The 19,795-nt window shown below is 47.5% G+C and overlaps 2 protein-coding genes across 2 annotated transcripts in view; one reads left to right on the plus strand and one right to left on the minus strand.

Moving 5' to 3' along the window:
- Positions 1 to 405: 405 nt before the first annotated feature.
- Positions 406 to 12,078, minus strand: ap1s3a (adaptor related protein complex 1 subunit sigma 3a). The gene is made up of 6 exons (XM_056610872.1): positions 12,012 to 12,078; positions 11,535 to 11,684; positions 8,691 to 8,694; positions 1,861 to 1,969; positions 734 to 871; positions 406 to 625 (listed from the first exon to the last, which is right to left on the minus strand). The coding sequence occupies exons 1-6, from the start codon at positions 12,076 to 12,078 to the stop codon at positions 590 to 592; spliced, it is 504 nt and encodes a 167-aa protein (XP_056466847.1). The 3' UTR covers positions 406 to 589.
- Positions 12,079 to 18,961: 6,883 nt separating this feature from the next.
- The window catches only part of dhrs12la (dehydrogenase/reductase 12-like a), an 8,050-nt gene continuing 7,216 nt past the window's right edge, over positions 18,962 to 19,795 (plus strand). Inside the window, exon 1 of the mRNA XM_056610730.1 lies at positions 18,962 to 19,034. Within this exon, the coding sequence (XP_056466705.1) occupies positions 18,979 to 19,034 (56 nt within the window). The 5' untranslated portion in view covers positions 18,962 to 18,978. The remainder of the gene's footprint in view (positions 19,035 to 19,795) is intronic.

The raw sequence follows: 19,795 nt of genomic DNA on the forward strand, positions 1-19,795 counted from the left end.
ATAGCCTACACCTGACTCACCATCCTTGCATTTCAAAGCAGAATCAGTGCTTGATTTCTCCCTTGTTTTTGTTTTTAATTAATTCCTATAGGTGTAGTCATATGTGACGTACATTGGGTAAATAAAGCATTGACTTTATTTTTTCCTTACTGTGTAGTGTTTACTTATTTGTTGTCATGTTAATTTGATTAAAGTAGCTTTACCGCAAGGCAATTTAGCAATATGAAGTAATGGAAACCAATTGAAATTAATCACATTGTAGATAGTTTTCATGTTTAGTTAGCAATTAAGTTTTGCTTTGGCCTTGTACATATGAACATATTGAAACAGCTCTTCATTAATACAAAACACAAGTATTTGATTCAAAGGGAAAATTAAATGTTGGTTACAATAGATATCCATCAAGATAGTTTATTGTAAATACATTCATAGATATGGAGAATTTAGAAAGGCACCGTCAGCATATTTGTCCTTCAAATACATTACAATACAACATTCGAAAGATGACCAAATGCTCATCACAACATCATCAACCTTCCTGGGCAGGTTTTTACAGGTATAAAAGGAATCTTCACACTTCCAACACAACTCAGTAGGTTGGTTTGCTCATGTACTCTTCCAATGTCTGTGAAGAAAGCAGAATAATGACTTCTTGAAGCATTTTGGATATCAGAGTTATACCCTGTGTGCTAGTCTTACAATCAATACACAATAAATCTACAATTCACTGCACCTCTTGAAGTACATCTGCATCCTCAATTGCTACTCCAATATCTATTTTGGAGGTTTCAAGAACTTCTCCTCCCATCAGGAACTCATCCAGGATGTAATAGGCCTTCTCAAAGTTAAAGATTAGGTCCAGTTCACAGACCTGATGGAAGCCACAACACAATTAAACAGAGAGAACCTCACAAAATCATGTGCAAAAGAAGGTTACTGTTTCAAAAGAATAACAGGAGCACAGGCAGGAACTAACACACAGAGGGAGCCAACACACAACACACAGGAGGAACCAACACACAGGAACCAACAGCCAGAGGGAGTCAACATGCTGAGGGAACCAACACACAGAGGAACCAACACACAGAGGGAACCAACACACAGAGGAACCAACACACAGAGGGAACCAACATGCAGAGGGAACCAACACACAGAGGAACCAACAGCCAGAGGGAACCACCACACAGAGGGAACCAACACACAGAGGGAACCAACACGATGAGGGAACCAACACACAGAGGGAACCAACACGATGAGGGAACCAACACACAGAGGGAACCAACACACAAAGGGAACCACAGGAAGCATCACACAGGAGGAAGCAACACATAGAGGGAGCCAACACACAGGAACCAACACACAAAGGGAACCAACACACAGGAGGAACCAACACACAAAGGGAACCAACACACAAAGGGAACCAACACACAGAGGGAACCAACACACAGAGGGAACCAACACACAGAGTGAGTCAACACACAGGAGGAACCAACATACAGGTACCAACACACAGAGGGAACCAACACACAAAGGAACCAACACAAAGATGGAAACAACACACAGCAACCAACACACAGAGGGAACCAAAACACAGCAACCAACACACAGAGGGACCCAACACACAGAAGGAGCCAACACACAAAGGGAACCAACACACAGAGTGAATCAACGCACAGGAGAAACCAACACACAAGAACCAACACACAGGAACCAACACAGAGGGGAACAAACACACAGGGTGAACCAGGAGGATGAGTAATGAGGCTATGGGGACCGGAAGGAGTGGTCTGAAGAGGGGATCCTGACACCATTAGACAGAACGTGTTAGAGTCCGATGTGGCTGAACAAAAGGGCTCTTACATTGCCAAAGTATTTGTCCAGCATCTCCACGTATCGGTGCAGTACCTCCAGGGTGAGCAGCTCATTGTCCTCGGACTCCATCCCAACACAGAAGTACAGACTGGCATACCTGGGAGGAGGGGAAGCACTGAGACATTCTACATCCTACCATCGTCCCCTATGTGGTCAAAGAATGAGGTAACACATTGACACGGGTACACAACCATTCATTAACATTATTCAATGCATTAACTAACAGTTAATCAACAGTTAACTAATGTGTCTAGTAATCATTTACTAATGGTGCTCATGTTAACGAAGACGACCTATATCTACATATACATACACCCTAACCCTATGATAATGCTTTATAATCATGCTTATTATTGCATAAACTAATGATGACTTATGGTTAATTAATGTACCCTTATGTGTAAAGTGTGATGACCCTAATGTACCCTTATGTGTAAACCAAAACATGTAAACTTAAATGTAATATGCATTACCATGTACTTATGGGAGCACATAATAATGCAAATGTACTTTGAACATATTCAAATTAAACCGCATATTGGGACGGCTGGTATAAATGGGCTAACAGGGCTAAGCCCTCCCTACCTTTTAGAGTAAAAATTAAAAAATATTATTAAAAACCTTAGAACATATTGTTTTAAAATTTGGTAGAACCTAAAGCAGGAACAGCACCAAAAAGTGACAGAAAAACCCAGGATCTTCGGTTTTTTCCTGTGAATGGGCTAAATGTATTCAGCCCAAGCAGAGCGTAAGCTTCCATTAATTTTTGACTGACAGGTACCGTGACACGCCCCCTTCATATGCTTCCCATTTGGGCTAAAGACATTCAGCCCAAGCGGCCATTTTATTGTGATTGACAGGTGTCGTGACACGCCCTCATTTGGGCTAATTTAATTTAGCCCAAGCGCAGTAGCGTAAGCTTCCATTGACATTTGATTGACAGGGGCCCTGACACGCCCCCTTCATATGCGTCCCATTTGGGCTAAATTAGTTTAGCCCAAACGCTGACCTAGCACAGTAGCTACAGTACAGTGACTTTCCACCAATCACAGCACAGTAGCGCAAGTGCAGTATGGCGGGCGTTAGCATGAAAATGAACGAAGTGGATTATTTACCTCCTAATCGGTTTTCTTTGGAGGAAAAATTGGAAGTGAAGAGATTGTGGACACATGGGACAGGTGCTCAGATTGTACAGATTTACTGTCAGGAATGCGGTCAGATTATGGCCGGTAATAGTGCATTTGTAAGCGGGTCAACAACGTTTCGTATCGAAACATTAAAAAAGCTGTCTAAATAACCCAACATGATGTGACAAGTGTGTAGAGAAAGTGTCCCCTCTCCCAGCTGCATTTCAGCGACAGGCAGTAACAATAAGGTTCTCTAAGGAATCTGAATTTATCTAATTTAATGTTGCATACAACATTGCCAAAGAGGAGTTGCCAATCACCAAATTTAAATCCGAAATTATTCTCATGAAGAAAAATGGATTAAACGTCAACCCGACGTATAGCAATGAGATGGCATGTGCACAATTCATTGCAGTACTAGGCGACACCTTAAAGCAAAAGACAGCTGCGGACGTCGGAAACGCCATATAGGCCTACATGTCCTTATGGCAAGCCATCCCCGCCAGAAAACGGCATCATTTAGACGCGTATCACCTTCATTACGCTGCAAAAAAAGCCGTAAAATGTAGAAAAACTGCGTATTTTACGCCGTCGTGCGCAAAAAAGCGTAGCTTTTTACGCCGCAATTAAGCCTTTCAAGAGCGCAGGTAAAAAGCGCAGTTTTCAACATCAAACCGCGCGTAAAATACGCCGCGTTTGTGCACATCACAACGGCGTAAAATACGGCGTTTCTCTAGTATGGTAATAATCTCCGCCCTTCTTTTCTCTCAGTCAATGCATTTGAAGTGTTTGCGCCCAATCGCTGAACAAGACAAGCAGACCAAATCAGTTCAGCCAGCACAGATCTGCTTTGAGGAGTTCTCCTCTCATTTGTTGTTAGTTGTAGCGTCATATATATATATTAGTAAATCCAGTTACAACAGTGTGGTCACCGTGGCCGTGGCCCAATCGATAGAGACGCTTGCTCTGTAGGCAAGAGGTTGTTTTAAAAAATAAATAAAAATACATATGAAGACGTTTCAAACGTTCCATCGAGTCTCTCGCATTCTACAATGGCCAGCTTTATTGTTTCCCATGGGAGCCGGCGACTACTACTAAGTCTGCGAGTGGACGATCTGAAACTAAATCGGAAACTAGAATTCTTCTTTGAAGGTTGTGCTCCACACAGAACCTCCTCACCGTCATAACGGAGCACTTCGGGGCACCAGATTGCTGCACTGATCGTGTCGTGTGTCTTTCCAGTGTCAAATAGTTCACGAATAAAATCACCATAAGGTTCAAGTGCGGCCATAACCAAGGCTAAATATAATTAGACAGTCTATTGCTGGTTTAGGTTCTTGGTTCTTGGTTTGGTTGTGAGCTGGAGGGCTCAGGCCAAGATGTCTTGCATCTCCACCGCCAGTGTTGTAGCAACGTTACAGACACGTGCTACCGGCCCACTCCAACATTGAGTTCCTGTTCTGTCCAGTCTACCCAGGTGTTGGTGGAGTGTCAGGGAAAGTGTGAAGGAACGCATCAAGTGCTGACTTGAAAGTAGCCAGAGATGTGTGCACTTTGATGCTAGGAGGGACCACGTTATACAGTGCTGAGGCTCTCGAGGCGAATGAGTGGAACCTCTAGGTGTTAATGCTGCTGTATTTCGAGGATCCTAGTGGTCGTTTGCAGGAAGTGCCGTGCCATGAGGTCTCGCGAAAGTCGAGGTTCACAGCATTCGGGATGATGTTGTTGTAGATCTTCCAAACTAGGATGATGGTGTATCGCTCACGCCGCCGTTGGAGGGAGTACATGGATAGGCGATGGAGTCGATCCCAGAAGTTTGACGATCCAAGTCCCTGAATCTTCGCAGTAAAGGATCTTTGGACTGCTTCAAGTTGGGTAATATCGCACTGCAGGTGAGGAGACCACAGTGGACAGCAGTATTCCAGGTGGGACCGCACATAGGATTTGTAGAGTAGCATCATGGTGGCTACATCCCTGGAGGTGAAAGTGCGTAGCACCCAGCTAGCCATGTTCTTTGCCTTGGAGGATTTCATAGCTATGTGTGTTCTCCAGTTGAGGTTGACATCAACATAGACGCCCAGGTCTTTCACATGGTCGGAACCATGGAGGACTTGTCCAGATGGTAAGGTGTAGGGCTGTTTCCAGTCAGGCAGTTTGCCGTGCTGCAGAACCTGGAACTTTTCCTCGTTAAGTTCCAGGTTGTTGGCTGGAAGGTGGTTGGCTCTTTTTTCTTCGCTGCGTTCTGCCTTCTGGTGTAGCCTAGGCTACATGTAGCCTAGGCTACATGTATCTATTTTTGTTTTTCTGTTTCGGGTTTTAAAAAACCAGCACACAAACACAAATGCCGTTTATTGGTTTATTCCTTTTGCCCTTTTTCAGTTTCAAAACCAAATCAGAAAAACCAAAAAACAATCCTGTTAATTGTTTTTTCTGATTTAGCTAGTGACAGGATCATTCCATAGACAAAAATCTTTCCATGTAACTAATTTAATTTAGGATAGTCATTGCACAGCTGTAACCAAGTATTCTCATTATAGCCTAGTTATATCCTAGTTTTGCATATTTATACATTGTATTGTAGTGACTACATTATGGGTTCGTGTTCCCCTCTTACTGATCGAGTGGGAGGGAACTAGTTATGAGTCACGGGGTCTAGGGGGACTGGTTATGCGGTTGCACGAAGAGATCTAGCCATGCATTGTGAGTGATTGTTCTGCTCTGTTTCTTGGATTAAACGGTTATTATTACGTTGCCTACGTCCTCCTTTTCCTCCGGCACTACACTGGTGACCCCGACGTTCGTTTTTGTTATTTATTTGTTTACAAAAAACGCGCGAGCGAACACTGCGATTCTGCAACACGTTCACGGCGGCAGACATCACCGTCTCCTGTCAGGATGACGCAGGTCATGCGCACCCCCACTCTTAAACTGCCGGAGTTCTGGGACTCAACGCCTGCTGCATGGTTCGCTATAGTGGAGGCACATTTCAATAAAAGCGACGTTACCGACAACGACGATCGGTACAACCATGCTGTGGCTATGTTGGGCAGCTCCACCGCAGCGCATGTGGTGGGGTTTCTCTCCACCCCCCCCGACGACAAACAAATATGAGCGCCTCAAGGCCCTGCTCCTGGAGACATTTGAGCTGTCCACCGCAGAGAGGGTGCGCCGCTTATTTGATGTATCGGACTTTGGTGACGAGAGGCCCTCTGCACGTATGGAGAGGATGCTAAACCTGCTCGGTGCAGAAGACCCCATGATCCTCTTCACGGAGCTGTTTATGCGCACGCTGCCAGCTCAGGTCAGGATGGCGCTGGGTAACACCACCATCGTTGGACCCCGCGCCCTGGCCAGGGAGGCGGACCGGTTCGTCTTGGCCATGCCTCAACGGTCCCCCGACCTGCTTGCTCCCGCGGCTGCCCCGCCACCGGACCGTCGCAGGAGGGCGAAGGACGACGCCAGACCCTCTAGCCAGCAGGGTAATGCTGCGGGCCATTGTTTCTTCCACGCCACTTTTGGCGCCAAGGCCAAACGTTGCCGCTCGCCCTGCTCCTTTGGACGGACGGGAAACGGCAGGGCCGGCGCTCAGTAGTAGCCCTGAGCGCTGGTGTCACCAACAGGCTGCTCTTCATCCAAGACACCGTCTCCGGTCGCAGATTCCTTTGTGACACAGGTGCCCAGTGGAACATCATTCCGTCAGGGGGATCGGAGGTGGCGAAGGGGGAGCACGGTCCGCAGTTGGTGGGTGCGGACAGCACGCCTATCCGTTCCTATGGCACTAGAGCGGTGGACGTGTGCTTCGGAGGGCAACGCTTTACCTGGGATTTTGTCGTCGCAGCTGTTACATTTCCCCTCCTTGGCGCAGATTTTCTGTGCGCCCATAACCTGTTAGTGGATGTGGGGAACAGGCGCCTGGTGAACTCACAGACTTTCGCTTCCTTCGCCTGTACGCAGGGGGAGGCAGTCTACAACGGGTTGTCCAACATGCTCGCCGAAAGTGACCAGTACCTTCGGCTGCTGGCCGAATTCCCTGACCTTACTAGGCCCACCTTCTCCGCGCCCACGGTGAAGCACGGAGTGGAGCACCACATCGAGACCAATGGGCCTCCCATCCACGCCAGGGCCAGGCGCCTCAACCCGGAGAAGCTGTCCGTCGCCAGGGCGGAGTTCGCGCACATGGAGCAGGTGGGCATCGTTCGACGCTCGAACAGCCCCTGGGCGTCTCCCCTGCACATCGTCCCTAAGCCAGACGGTGGGTGGCGCCCATGTGGGGACTACCGCCGCCTCAACGACGCGTCCAAGCCTGACTGCTACCCGGTCCCGCATATCCAGGACTTTTTAGCGCACCTGGCGGGCAAACGCATCTTCTCCAAGGTAGACCTGGTACGAGGGTACCATCAGGTCCTGGTGCACCCAGAGGACGTCCCTAAGACAGCCGTCGTCACCCCCTTCGGTCTCTTCGAGTTTCTGCGGATGCCCTTCGGCCTGAGGAACGCGGCACAGACCTTCCAAATCCTCATGCACTCGGTGCTCCAGGACCTGCCCTTCCTCTTCGTCTACTTGGATGACATCCTCGTCGCGAGCACCACGGAAGAGAAGCACCTGTCCCACCTCCGGACCCTCTTCACGCGGCTCAGCCAACATCGGCTGATTGTCAATCCGGCAAAGTGTGAGGTCGGACGGGACACCCTTAACTTTCTCGGGCATCAGGTCTCCGCGGAGGGTGTGATCCCCCTCCCCTCGAAGGTGGAAGCTGTTGCAGCCTTCCCACGCCCCTGCACGGTCAGCGAGCTCAAGGGGTTCATCGGGATGGTGACTTTCTACTATCGCTTCCTCCACCACATAACTCACATCCTGCAGCCGCTGTACGAGGCCCAGAAGGGCAAGGCTCTGAAGCAACCGGTTGACTGGACGGCGGAACGCGTCAAGGCCTTCCAGGACACAAAGGCGCCCCTCACCCTCTGCGCTCACTGCTCTCACCACGGACGCGTCGGACTTTGCCGTGGGCGCGGTGTATGAGCAGTGGGTTGGGGATGCCTGGCAGCCACTCACATTCTTCAGCCGCCAGCTGTCTCCCAGAGAGCGCAAGTACAGCACCTTCAAAGGGAGCTCCTCGGGCTGTGGCTCGCGGTCAGACACTTCCGTTTTTTACTGGAAGGCCGTGAGTTTACTGCCTACGTGGACCACAAGCCGCTCAAACACGCCATGTCCAAGACCTCTCCTCTGACCGTGGCCCGCAGTTCACTTCGGGGCTGTGGGCGGCAGATGCGGAGAATCTGGGGGTCAAGCTCCACCGCACTACCGCCTACCACCCGCAGGCTAACGGACTTGTTGAGCGCTTTCATCGCTCCATGAAGGCCGCCCTTCGAGCCAGCCTCACAGACAGCAACTGGCTCGACAAACTGCCGTGGGTCATGCTGGGGCTCAGGACAGCGCCCAAGGAGGACCTCCGGTCGTCGTCGGCCGAGCTGGAGTTCGGACAGCCGCTGCGGGTCCATGGTGACTTCATCCCCAAGTCGACGGAGCCCTGGTCCGCCTCCGCTCAGCGCGCCTCCCTGCTGGACGGCGCCAGGACCTTCGCCCCGGTCCCAACCACGCAGCATAGCGTCCCTGCTTCGCGGGTGCCCCCGGAGCTGCAGTCTGCGGGTTATGTTTTCATTCGCCACGATGGCCACAGAGCTCCGCTACAACCTCCCTATGACGGACCCTTCCGTGTCATCGAGGCAGGAGCCAAGAGCTTCATGGTTGACATGGGGGGTAAGCCTGAGTGTGTGTCTGTTGATCGCCTCAAACCGGCTCACTTGGACCTTGAACTGCCCCCGGACTTGACTCTGCCACCGCGCAGGGGCCGCCCCCCTGTCCTACCCCCCCTGCCCACGCCGTGGCCATTCCCCCCTCCAACCCCTACAAGCCCCCACAGCTTGCGGCCCTCCGGTCGTCGCGGCCCCCCGCCCCGCCCAGCATGAAGAGATCTAGCCATGCACTGTGAGTGATTGTTCTGCTCTGTTTCTTGGATTAAACGGTTATTATTGCGTTGCCTACATCCTCCTTTTCCTCCGGCATTACAGTATCCTATTTTCATATTTCATGTGGCATCTGTATTTTTATGTAGGCTACAGCATCTGTATTTTAAATGTAGCTTATATCTTCTTTTTACATTTTACATTTTGCTGAGGTGGTCGCTGCATTAGCCTACTGTATAGGCTGTCTGTATTTGTGTAAGAGTTATTTGTATTGTGTAACCTGCTGGATTATGAAAGTTAGTTTGGGGTAAATAAAGTGTGTCTGTCTGTCGGGGAAAATGCCGTGAAAATAAAATGCTGCTTATAATTTAAATATAATTAACTTATAAAGCGTGTTACAAGACACCGAGATGATCTGGCTGGCTGACTAAAAAGCATTCATAAAAGCGTGACCATCTGACAAAAGCAGAAATCTGAAAATAAATGGATTCGATCCGACAACCTCCTGCCTACAGATAAAGCGTCTCTATCGATTGGGCCACGGCGACCACACTGTTGCAGCTGCATTTACTAATATATATATCTATATGACGCTACAACTAACGCCAAATGAGAGGAGAAATCCTCAAAGCAGATCTGTGCTGAACTGATTTGGTCTGCTTGTCTTGGTCAGCGATTGGGCGCAAACACTTCAAATGGATTGACTGAGAGAAAAGAAGGGCGGAGATTATTAGCATACTAGAGAAACGCCGTATTTTACGCCGTTGTGATGTGCACAAACGCGCCGTATTTTACGCGCGCTCTTGAAAGGCTTAATTGCGGCGCAAAAAAACGCTTTTTTGCGCATGACGGCGTAAAATACGCAGTTTTTTCTACATTTTACAGCGTTTTTTACGGCGTAATGAAGGTGATACGCGTCTAAATGATGCCGTTTTCTGGCGGGGATGGCTTGCCATATGTCCTTCATGATTGACGGAGACACAGACGTCTCTACCAAAGAGTGTGTGATCGTCTACAGCCGCATTTTGCGCAAAGGTGCGGTCAACATTTTAATTGTGTAATACCGCACCTTGTGTAATACTTTAAGCACAAAAAAAGTTTTATTTTGCTTAATGGTTTAGTTCGAAATGTTCAATTTCAGCTCAGTGAAGCACTTTAAAACCTTATTTTTCTTTTATTTATATTGTGCTTCAAATAAAGACACGCCCTTCTCTACACCTATTCTTGTTTAAAAATCATTCACATTATATGAAAGTTATGAACAGAGATATAAAGGTGACCTCATGGCGTCCGGAGCCCTGTGAAGTATTGATAAATGTAATGCATTCGTTAGCCCACCCACCCAAAATCACCACCAGCCGTCACTTCTTGATGAACTATCTGTATCCATTGTGATTTACAATATTTTTGGAAAATGATTTATGTTGAGCTGTTGGGGACCTGGCTGCTGTGACTGGGCCTGGGAGCTTTACCCTTTTACAGCTCTCTGTGTGGGTGTTAGCTCTCCCTGCCTATCTAGACCTTTACCCTGTAGCCCTCATAAAACCATTGGGAATAGTCAGTGTGTGTGTGTGTGTGTGTGTGTGTGCGTGTGCGTGTGCGTGCGCGTGCGTGTGTGCGTCCGTGTGTGTGTGTGTGTGTGCGTCTGTGTGAGTGTGTGAATGAATGTTTAGTTTATGGTGTGCTATTGTGGTCAAACCTGACCGCCAAGCATTGGATTAGATCAAGGTGGTTAACCATTAGGTATTAGTAGTATCTCAGGTTAGAATTAACTTGAGATAAAACATGCAAGCTACACAGCTACTCATTTCTAGACAATGGATGGATATGCAAAACAATTCAAACATTTCAACTTTTTTAAAAATCCCCAGAGCTAGGACTAGACAGGGAGAGGCGGCATTCAGCGTTTATGCGCCCAATATCTTGGAACGGTGACTGCCAGAGAGTCTGAGGTCCACGGAGAATCTCAGCTTGTTTAAATCGGGTCTCAAAACTTTCTTGTTTCCCTTTTAACCTGTAATTTTAATTATTTTATTTTTTTGTACAATTTTTATTTCTTTTTAATTTAAATGTTTGATTTCTATCTGGCTTGTAAAATTTGCTTATTTTTTGTGTGTTTCCATATTTGGATTTTTTAAACCCGTGTGAAGCACCCTTGATTGGCCCTGTGTCTGAAATGTTCTTTATAAAGTCAAATGCCTTGCCCTTGCCTTGCCTTCTTCAAATTAAAAACTGAGCCTTCCCAAAATAATCAGACTGAGAATAGGAAGAATGGTGCTATAGCCATCTTTATCTTTAACTGATCACATGACGGGGAGCGTCCTATATCCACCTTTGTCATTAACTGATCACATGACGGATGCGTCTTATAGCCACCTTTATCTTTAACTTATCACATGACGGGTGCGTCCGATAGCCACCTTTATCTTTAACTGATCACATGCCGAATGCGTCTTATAGACACCTTTATCTCTAATTGACTGGTCACATGACGGTGGCGTCCTATTTTTTTTTCTACCTTTAATCCTAACTGGGTAACATGACGGGGGTGCTTTCCTCCCTTTTGTAGCACGATCTTTAATCTTCAGGTCCCTCCACTGGAGGAAGTTGCAGGAGCGCGCAGGCCGGCCCACCACCATCATGGTCATGTCCCGGATCACCTTCCTCTTGTACCGCTCGCTCACCGGCGTGAACCAACTTTCTCCTGGAGCCGGCAGCCTGACTGCCGGTTAAAACAGACAGAATGCATCTGGGGAGGGTGCCAGGAATTAAAAAAGGGCATGGTAGAACGGCTCTTAAGGACTGAACTGTGATTAGGGAACACAGGCTGCTGGCGCCTGAAAGGGATTAGACGGTATCTATCTTCAACTCATTGTGTTTTAAAAGGGGAATTCTCTAGCAGAGCCATGAAGGACAGTGGACTTTATGGAATCAGATGGAAACTAATTTCTCCACATGCTCCACTAGCCCCACCCCTTTGGATTAACCTCAGAAACACATCCAAAAGCCTTTCCATATTTAAGGCCCAGTCTTCAGCAGAACAGCCGACCTAGTCCCCAGAGATCTCCCTTCATGTTGAAGTTGTGTTCTTTGAAGTAGTACCTCCTCATCCTCATTCTCAACCACTTATCTGGGGTCGGGTCGCGGGGGCAGCAGCTCATCAGGTGTCCCACCAGAGTCTTCCCATTCCCGAGCCACTTGCCAGCTCGAAGGGGGGGGGAATCCCGAGGAGTTCTCAGGCCAGAGGTTGAGATAATAATCTCTCCCAAACCTAGTCCTGGGCTTCCCCGAGGTCCACACTCCCCTCCTCCCGCCCCACTAGTCCGTGCCTGGAGGAGGCGTATTGGGCCATCCTCACCAGATGTTCCGAACGTAGCGTGCGGTGCCCCTTCATTTTAGGTGGGGCAGGAAACGGACCGGCGTATGACCACACCCCAATTTAATATATATTGTTTAAACATAGTATATTTTGAGCTACATTAAAACTTTAATCTAAACTAAAAGTTGTGAGTAAAATTCAAAATAAACTATCGCCTAATGTTACTGCACGCTTTTGAAGTGCCATCCGCAACACTCCGTCATACTGATGTTGTCAAAATGTCAAGTGGGGGGCAACACCAACTCTGCAAAGCTCAAGTCATGTCCAAGCACAAAATTCGACATTTATGTAAGTTATTTCTTCCATATTTATTTAAACAATCTAACAACAATTTAACAACGGCCTTTGGCGAGTGCATTGCAAATACATAAAAGTAGAAATACAAGTCTCAATCAAGCAGCCCATTCGATTTGGAACCTTGGCCAACGGATGTGCAAATCTCTCAAGAAAACACTTTGAATGAATTTCTCATAACACAGCTGTTTAATCAGGTAGAAATCAAGGTAAATTTTAATACTGCTGAAATAAATAAATAAATAGGATCAATGGCCGAATGATACAAGGCGGAGTAATCTGACACAACGGCCGAAAGATACAGGCGGAGTATATTCGACACAATATTCCTAGAATATGACCATGGGGCAGACTGCTTTAAACGACCATATGGGCGTCTTATAGCGCGGATTGCAATTCTTATTGCAGCCTGCAGGGTTATGCGAGAAACATACTGAAGGACGCGGTCGTTGAGCTCCACCGCCCCACATTGCATGACACTTTAAACAGAACTCAACTAGAATCGCCAACATCAATTTGATATCAACAGACCAAAAATAGTCGGAAAGCCTACAGTAACAATATATAGTTAATGTGTCATTCGCATTATTAAAAATAAACTTGGAGCAATGATTTACAGAGGAACTATTTTTTTGGGAGCATGCTTTTGCAGGGAGTTTGCCGCCCCACCTGCCCATATGGACGGCACGCGCCTGTGTCCGAACCCCCTCAACTGACTCCTTTCTAAGCAGAGGATCAGCGGCTCTAATCCGAGTTCCTCGTCCTTTCGGTCATCACCCATCCCTCATGACCATACGTGAGGATAGGAACGAAGATCGACCGGTAGATCGAGAGCTTTGCCTTCCGACTCAGCTCTCTTGGTCACAACGATGTGGTAAAGCGAACACAATACCGCCCCCGCTGCTCAGATTCTCACGCTCCTTCGTACCCTCACTCGCGAACAAGGTACTGAGTACTTGAACTCCTTCACTTGGGCTAAGGATTAATTTCCTACCCGAAGTAGGCAATTCCACCGGTTTCCTGCTATGAGTCATGGCCTCAGATTTTGCAGTGCTGATCCTCATCCCAGCCGCTTCACACTTGGCTGTTAGCCGATCCAGTGAGTGCTGAAGGTCACAGGCCGATGATGCCATGAGGACCACATCATCCGCAAAAAGCAGTGATGAGATCCTCCGGCCATCGAACTGCAACCCCTCCCCACCACGACTACGCCTCGTTATCCTGTCCATGAATATCACAAACAGGATTGGGGACAAAGCACAGCCCTGGCAGAGGTCAAGTGACAGAGATTGGATGGCCCTGAAGAGACCCCCTCACCCCATACTCCTGCAGCACCTCCCACAGTTTCTCCCGGGGGACCCGGTCATATGCCTTCTTCAGATCCACAAAACACATTGGATGTACATTGTACACTGGATGGACATACTACCAGGCCCTCTCCAGGATCCTTGCGAGAGCAAAGAGTTGGTCCATAGTTCCACGTCCGTGGCGGAAACCGCATTGTTCTTCTTCAATCTGAGGTTCAACGATTGGCCGAAACCTCCTTTCCAGCACCTTAGAGTAGACTTTACCATGGAGGCTGAGAAATGTGATACCCCGGTAATTGGCACACACTCTCTGGTCCCCCTTATTGAACAGGTGAACCACTACCCCAGTTTGCCACTCATTTGGCACTGTACCAGAATTGCACGCAATGTTGTAGAGGTGTGTTAACCAAGACAGCCCCTTAACACCCAGAGCCCTTCAAGACTGTCGGTACCCTGCAACTGCCTCAGGAGTCCTCTGGGATATCATATCCCGGAAGGCCTACCTGGTAGTCTGGTACCAGGTACACTTATGAGCACCCATATGTTCGAGCATGGTGTTTGTTAAAGACAATCCATGACTAGCACAGAAGTCCAATAACAAACGACCATTCAGGTTTAGATCAGGGAGGCCTTTCCTTCCCACCACACCTCTTCAGGGGTCCATCGTTACCGATGTGGGCGTTGAAGTCTCCCAGCAGAACTACGGAGTCCCCTACTGGAGCCCCATACAGGACTCCATTCAGGGTCTTCAAGAAGTACTCTGAACTGCTGTTCGGTTCATACGCACAAACAACAGTCAGAGTTTTCCCCCCCACCACCCTTAGGCGTAGGGAGGCGACCCTCTCATCCACCGGGGTAAACTCCAACACCACGGCGCTCAGCCGGGGATTTATGAGTATCCCCAAGGCTCCAAGGCTCCAGACAACACAGCCCTCAGGTCAAAGGGACACGCAAACCTCTCCACCACGATAAGGAGACGGTTCCAGGAGAGGTTGAAGGTTGAAGTAGTACTTTGTTTTTAATCTAATAAAAAATTGTTAAACAAAGCTTCATGTAAAGGTTCAAATCATGGTACCTATCCAGACAAAGAATGGTAGCTAACAACTTTGTGCCAATGCAAATCTAGATGTCTCTTATTTACCCAAATCTGAACGCAGCATGTTATATTGTATGTAATAATAATTGTATTGGTTACTATGGAAACCAGGTAGGCTATCAGAAAGTTGCTTTTAACTGGTTTGGAAAAGTTGTAAGTTAGTGTCGGTAATGATGTGCAATGAATGCTAATGATGTCTTCAGGCATAGGGAGCTGTCTTGTGGCCTATTCCAGCTCCAATATACATGCTCCCCATCATGAGAAGAATAAGAATATGAATCATCTGCGTGGAACCAAACGACCCAGATGCTTTGAGCTCCTCTACTTCTTGTTCTGTGGACATATATACATTTGATGTGTTACATTTGAACTGATAAGGAGATCCATCTCTATAGATCAGACCAGAAGGAAAAGCCTTGATGTCCACAGTGACTCGTGAGGTTTACAGCTCACAGCAACTGTTCTTCACCTCACTATACCTCCATAATACCACATGATGGTTCCAAGGCAATCAATCTACCTGGTCCAGAATGGACCATTTTTACTGGTCTTACAAGTTTCAAATGTCAGCCACTTCTTCTTCTTCTTTCGTGTAATTTCCTTTGGAACTATCACACAGGGATTGCTACATTCAGCAGCCAGTTCAGTGTCTCTCCGTCCAGCTGTATCAGGCCTCTACGGCCATGTGGGGCGCCAAAGGTCGGGCACTCGTTGATGATGTGTGAGACCGTCTGGGTAGCCCCACATTGGCAGGTGTCTGAGGGGCTTGATCCGGTCATTTTCTGGAAGGACTGGGTTCTCCCCCAGCCTGTTCGGAGGCGGTTGAGCCGAACCCATGCCTTCCGCGGGAGAGTATGTCCAAGCGGTGTTGGTGAAGGGGTGGCGACGAAGGCGTGCAGGTTGGTGTTTGCGTCCTTCCATTCATCTTGCCACCTCATGTCCATCCATGTCTCAGAGACAGGGCCAGACCTTAAGAGATCCGCTGCTCTAGTGGCGAAGTGTTGCCTCGTGATCCTTTGTGGTGTGTTCTGCGGTGCTGGGATGATGTTATTTCCGCCAGGCTGGAGTGCCTTCTCCGCAAGCTTGAGGATCTGGAAGTCACGCCTTACTTTTGGTGGATGGACTCCGGATAGTATAGGTAGCATCTCTCTTGGAGTTGGTTTCATGGTGCCTGAGATGATGCGCATAGCTTCGTTGAGGACAACATCGACTGATTTGGTGTGGACACTGTGAGACCAGGCCGCTGCGGCATACTCAGCAGTGGAATACACAAATGCGAGGACTGACAGTCTAGGCCGCAGAGTTTCCTTATTAGGTTGACGCGCTTGGATGTTTTGTTTGCAGCGTTCTTCAGGTGAGGCCCAAAGGTTAAGCTGCGATCAAGGGTGACACCCAGGTAGACAGGTGCAGAGTCGAATCTTAACTTCTTCGGAGTCGGAGTCAGCCACTATAATTAAATCCAAAAAGGAAGAAAATACCACTCTGTGTTGGCCTAGCTCCATCATTCTCTTTAGAATCAACCTTTAAGCCCTTCCACTTCCATGTCCAAGGGTGCTCTAGAAGATGAGCTCCCTTCACTGCGCTCATGTCCTCTTGGCCTTCTAGATGTCCCCAGGGAACGCAGCTTCCCTCTCCTCAGTGGTGGATCACAGGAGACAAATGTCAGAGGACCATGTTTACAGACATTCAACTAGGAGGAAGATGCATTGGATCTCTGCTTTGTATACTGTGTCTGTAACTTGTTCCGACTCTCAATGATTGTAATAATATTTCATCGCTGTTCGGACACGTCCTTTTCTATAAGAAAATTTACGAATGCACAAACAGTGTATTATTAACATTGTTGATATTCAAGAAAAGTGTATTGCTATGTGTTATTTGCTATATCTGCGGGGTTGGAGGGAGTGTTCAGACATTGTAGTTCACAAGTGATACAGATATCTGGTATGACCTGGCCTAAGACAGCAAGTGCACTCAGAGCTTAAGCTAAGCTAACGTATTTGCTATTCCTCCACCCTGGGAGTGGCTCAGGGGAGAGAGTGTGTTCAAAGGCTCTAGTGCCATGGGCCCCATAAAACAAGTAGCTCTGAGACATAAGCCCACAGTCTACCCTGGCTGTCCAGAGGGGTGGGAATGAATGGGATTCACTAACAGCAAAGGAATACACTCCACAAAGTGGGAAAGTTTGAGATCATTTATAAATAAGACTCTCATTAAAGTCATGGTGCCTGAATTGTGTGTCTAACAAAAAGTGATTTTAGCCAAATGATTCAGTTGAGAGTTGAAAGACTGTGAAAACTCTCATAGCTGTCAATGAATCCATAATTTATAATTAATAACAGGGGTCTAGCAAAGGGCAGAGTAGATGCTGAATGATATGTATAGTCATATGTAGGCCTATGACTCTTTGGAAAACTAAGACCAAGAACATTGGACAGACTCACTGGAGAATTTCTGGGTGTATACTAATCGACCACACGAGGCTAAGACATTCATGAAGGGAGCGACAGCGGTCCACATGTGGTTAATATGTAGCTAAAATGGGGTTATGATGCCCGCAGGTATGTGTATCTATGCGTAGGTTACTCAGGCAAGCATGTGCATACAATTGAAGCTGTATCCATATTCTTTCACATGGAGCTTCTTTGCAGGCCTATTGGGACCGCTTAACAAACAAGACTCTCGGGACTTATTGGAAAATTACTTTGCCCTTGAGCATCTGTCAACACCAGATATTTGAACAATGAAATGTAGGCATTGGCTAAAGTATGTTTGTGTGGTAGGTAGGCTATACATGTTTACTTTCTACATCAAATACTTTATAAAGTTATTCAAAAAATAACGAAATTAATAGCACAAACGAATGTCTTGACACTTGAACCCAACTCCAATAGGAATCGCAGTGCAACTGTGTGTGTGTGTGTGTGTGTGTGTGTGTGTGTGTGTGTGTGTGTGTGTGTGTGTGTGTGTGTGTGTGGTGTGTGTGTGTGTGTGTGTGTGTGTGTGTGTGTGTGTGTGTGTGTGTGTGTGTGTGTGCGCGTGTGCGTGCGTGTGTGTTAGCGCGCGCACTGCGACCCTTAATCATAAAGGGTGTAGACAGGTTCAACGGCACAGGACGTCCAGCACAGAAACCCTCATCAGCAGGTGTAGCGCGTTACGCACAGGTGTTAACAGAGCGCGTTACGCACAGCTGTTACAGCGCGTAACACACAGATATTACAGGCTGATAGATGTTACAGGCGCAAAGGATGTCACAGGCTGGGTGGGCTGGGTAGGGCTACTCACCATGCTGACCCCGGATTAAACACAGAACACACACGCATACGACGATCCACGAAGTACAGGTCCCACTGCTACAGTTTTTTATCTGGAGTCGCGAAGACGTTGCTCGGCACCAGACCTCACTGGCTGAACGCGAAGGTGTCGCAACACCTGGTTATCACGCCACGCCCCTCTCTACAGCGGAGGGTTCAGATCAACTGGTCATACAGGAAGGCAGGCGGCGGAGCCTCCGCTTTCTTGGACTATGCTCAATCAAAGCTGGCCAGCATCTCCATTTCATACCAATATCATTATAAAAGGAGCACGGCTTGTTGCATGGATTTAAAAAATAAATGAGCATTTCTTTAAATCCTTCGATTGTGACGCGAGGAAATACACACATATATCCTTATAATGCATGATTTAACCTAACAATAAACTACATGTGTTGTTAAATGTCACCGAACCGTGGACACTTAATTAACGAAATTAAAAAGGGCAAATCGAATCGGCCATTTGTAGAAGCTGAACCACAAGGGCCCGCTAGGGGCCCCGCGGAGGTGTTAACCCCCCGGGGTAATGGACCAGCCCCCCGGGGTTATGGATCAGCCCCCACGTGGTGCGGCGCTCCTATTAAAGCGTAGGAGAGAGCGCACCGAGGACCGAGAGGAGAAGGACCATGTCTCTGTACCGCAACTCCGCCTGGTTCCTCAAGGGAGTGACCGAGTTCACTAAGTGAGTACACTCAGGGTTTGCTGCAGGGGATTTTCGGGTGTCCATCCATCCATCCTTAAAACTTAGAGGAACTTAGTGCTTTGAAAAAAGTGTTGTTTGTTTGCTTGTTTATAGGTAAATAACACAGTAAGCCTACTACTACTAAAACATATCCATCCAGCGATAAAGGACATGTTTGAAGAGGCCGTAATACAAAAAATGGTTAAACAAACTTATTTCCTTCTACGACATTCTCCTTTCTCTTTTCATCCTCCTTTTTTGACTCTTGGTTACGTGCCAGTTACAATCCCAGTGAGCAGACATACGGTCTGCTGTCCGCACAGCCATGCTGTCACGTGTGGAGCGCTAGAGCTAGAATAGGATGTGTTCAAATTCAAATTCAAATTCAAAAAAACTTAAACTTTACTAACTTTACTATACGGTTGAGATATGATATGATTGTACATTTGAGAATTGTCAGATGAAGAATCAAGATAAACATACAAAAATAATGTAGACCTTAACAAACATGGGCTTAATAAAACTTTAATTCCACTTGAACCTGAGTGCCCCTAAGCAGGGAACACCTGATGTACCCCGCATGTTTTACATTTAGGTCTAGTCAGGGTGAGGAGTCTCGCTCAGGGATACCTCGACACTCTAGGAGGAGCCGGGGATCGTATTAGCAACCTTCCGGATACAGCTCAACCTGCTCTACCTCCCTTAGCTACTGTCACCCTGTGTTAGCTTGAGGCCCCAGTCCTCAGACCAGCCCTCTTCTG

This window comes from Gadus chalcogrammus, chromosome 16 (assembly GCF_026213295.1).
Source record: "Gadus chalcogrammus isolate NIFS_2021 chromosome 16, NIFS_Gcha_1.0, whole genome shotgun sequence".
Lineage (NCBI taxonomy): Eukaryota > Metazoa > Chordata > Actinopteri > Gadiformes > Gadidae > Gadus > Gadus chalcogrammus.

Bases quoted from the DNA above. Each gene is read 5' to 3' on its own strand.
- ap1s3a (XM_056610872.1), bottom strand. From the start codon at position 12,078: ATGAGGATGAGGAGGTACTACTTCAAAGAACACAACTTCAACATGAAG. The intron at 11,685-12,011 runs GTCGGCTGTTCT...TTTAACCGGCAG, and splicing joins GGGAGATCTCTGGGGACTAG to TCAGGCTGCCGGCTCCAGGA. The intron at 626-733 runs GTGCAGTGAATT...CTTTCTTCACAG, and splicing joins ATGCAGATGTACTTCAAGAG to ACATTGGAAGAGTACATGAG.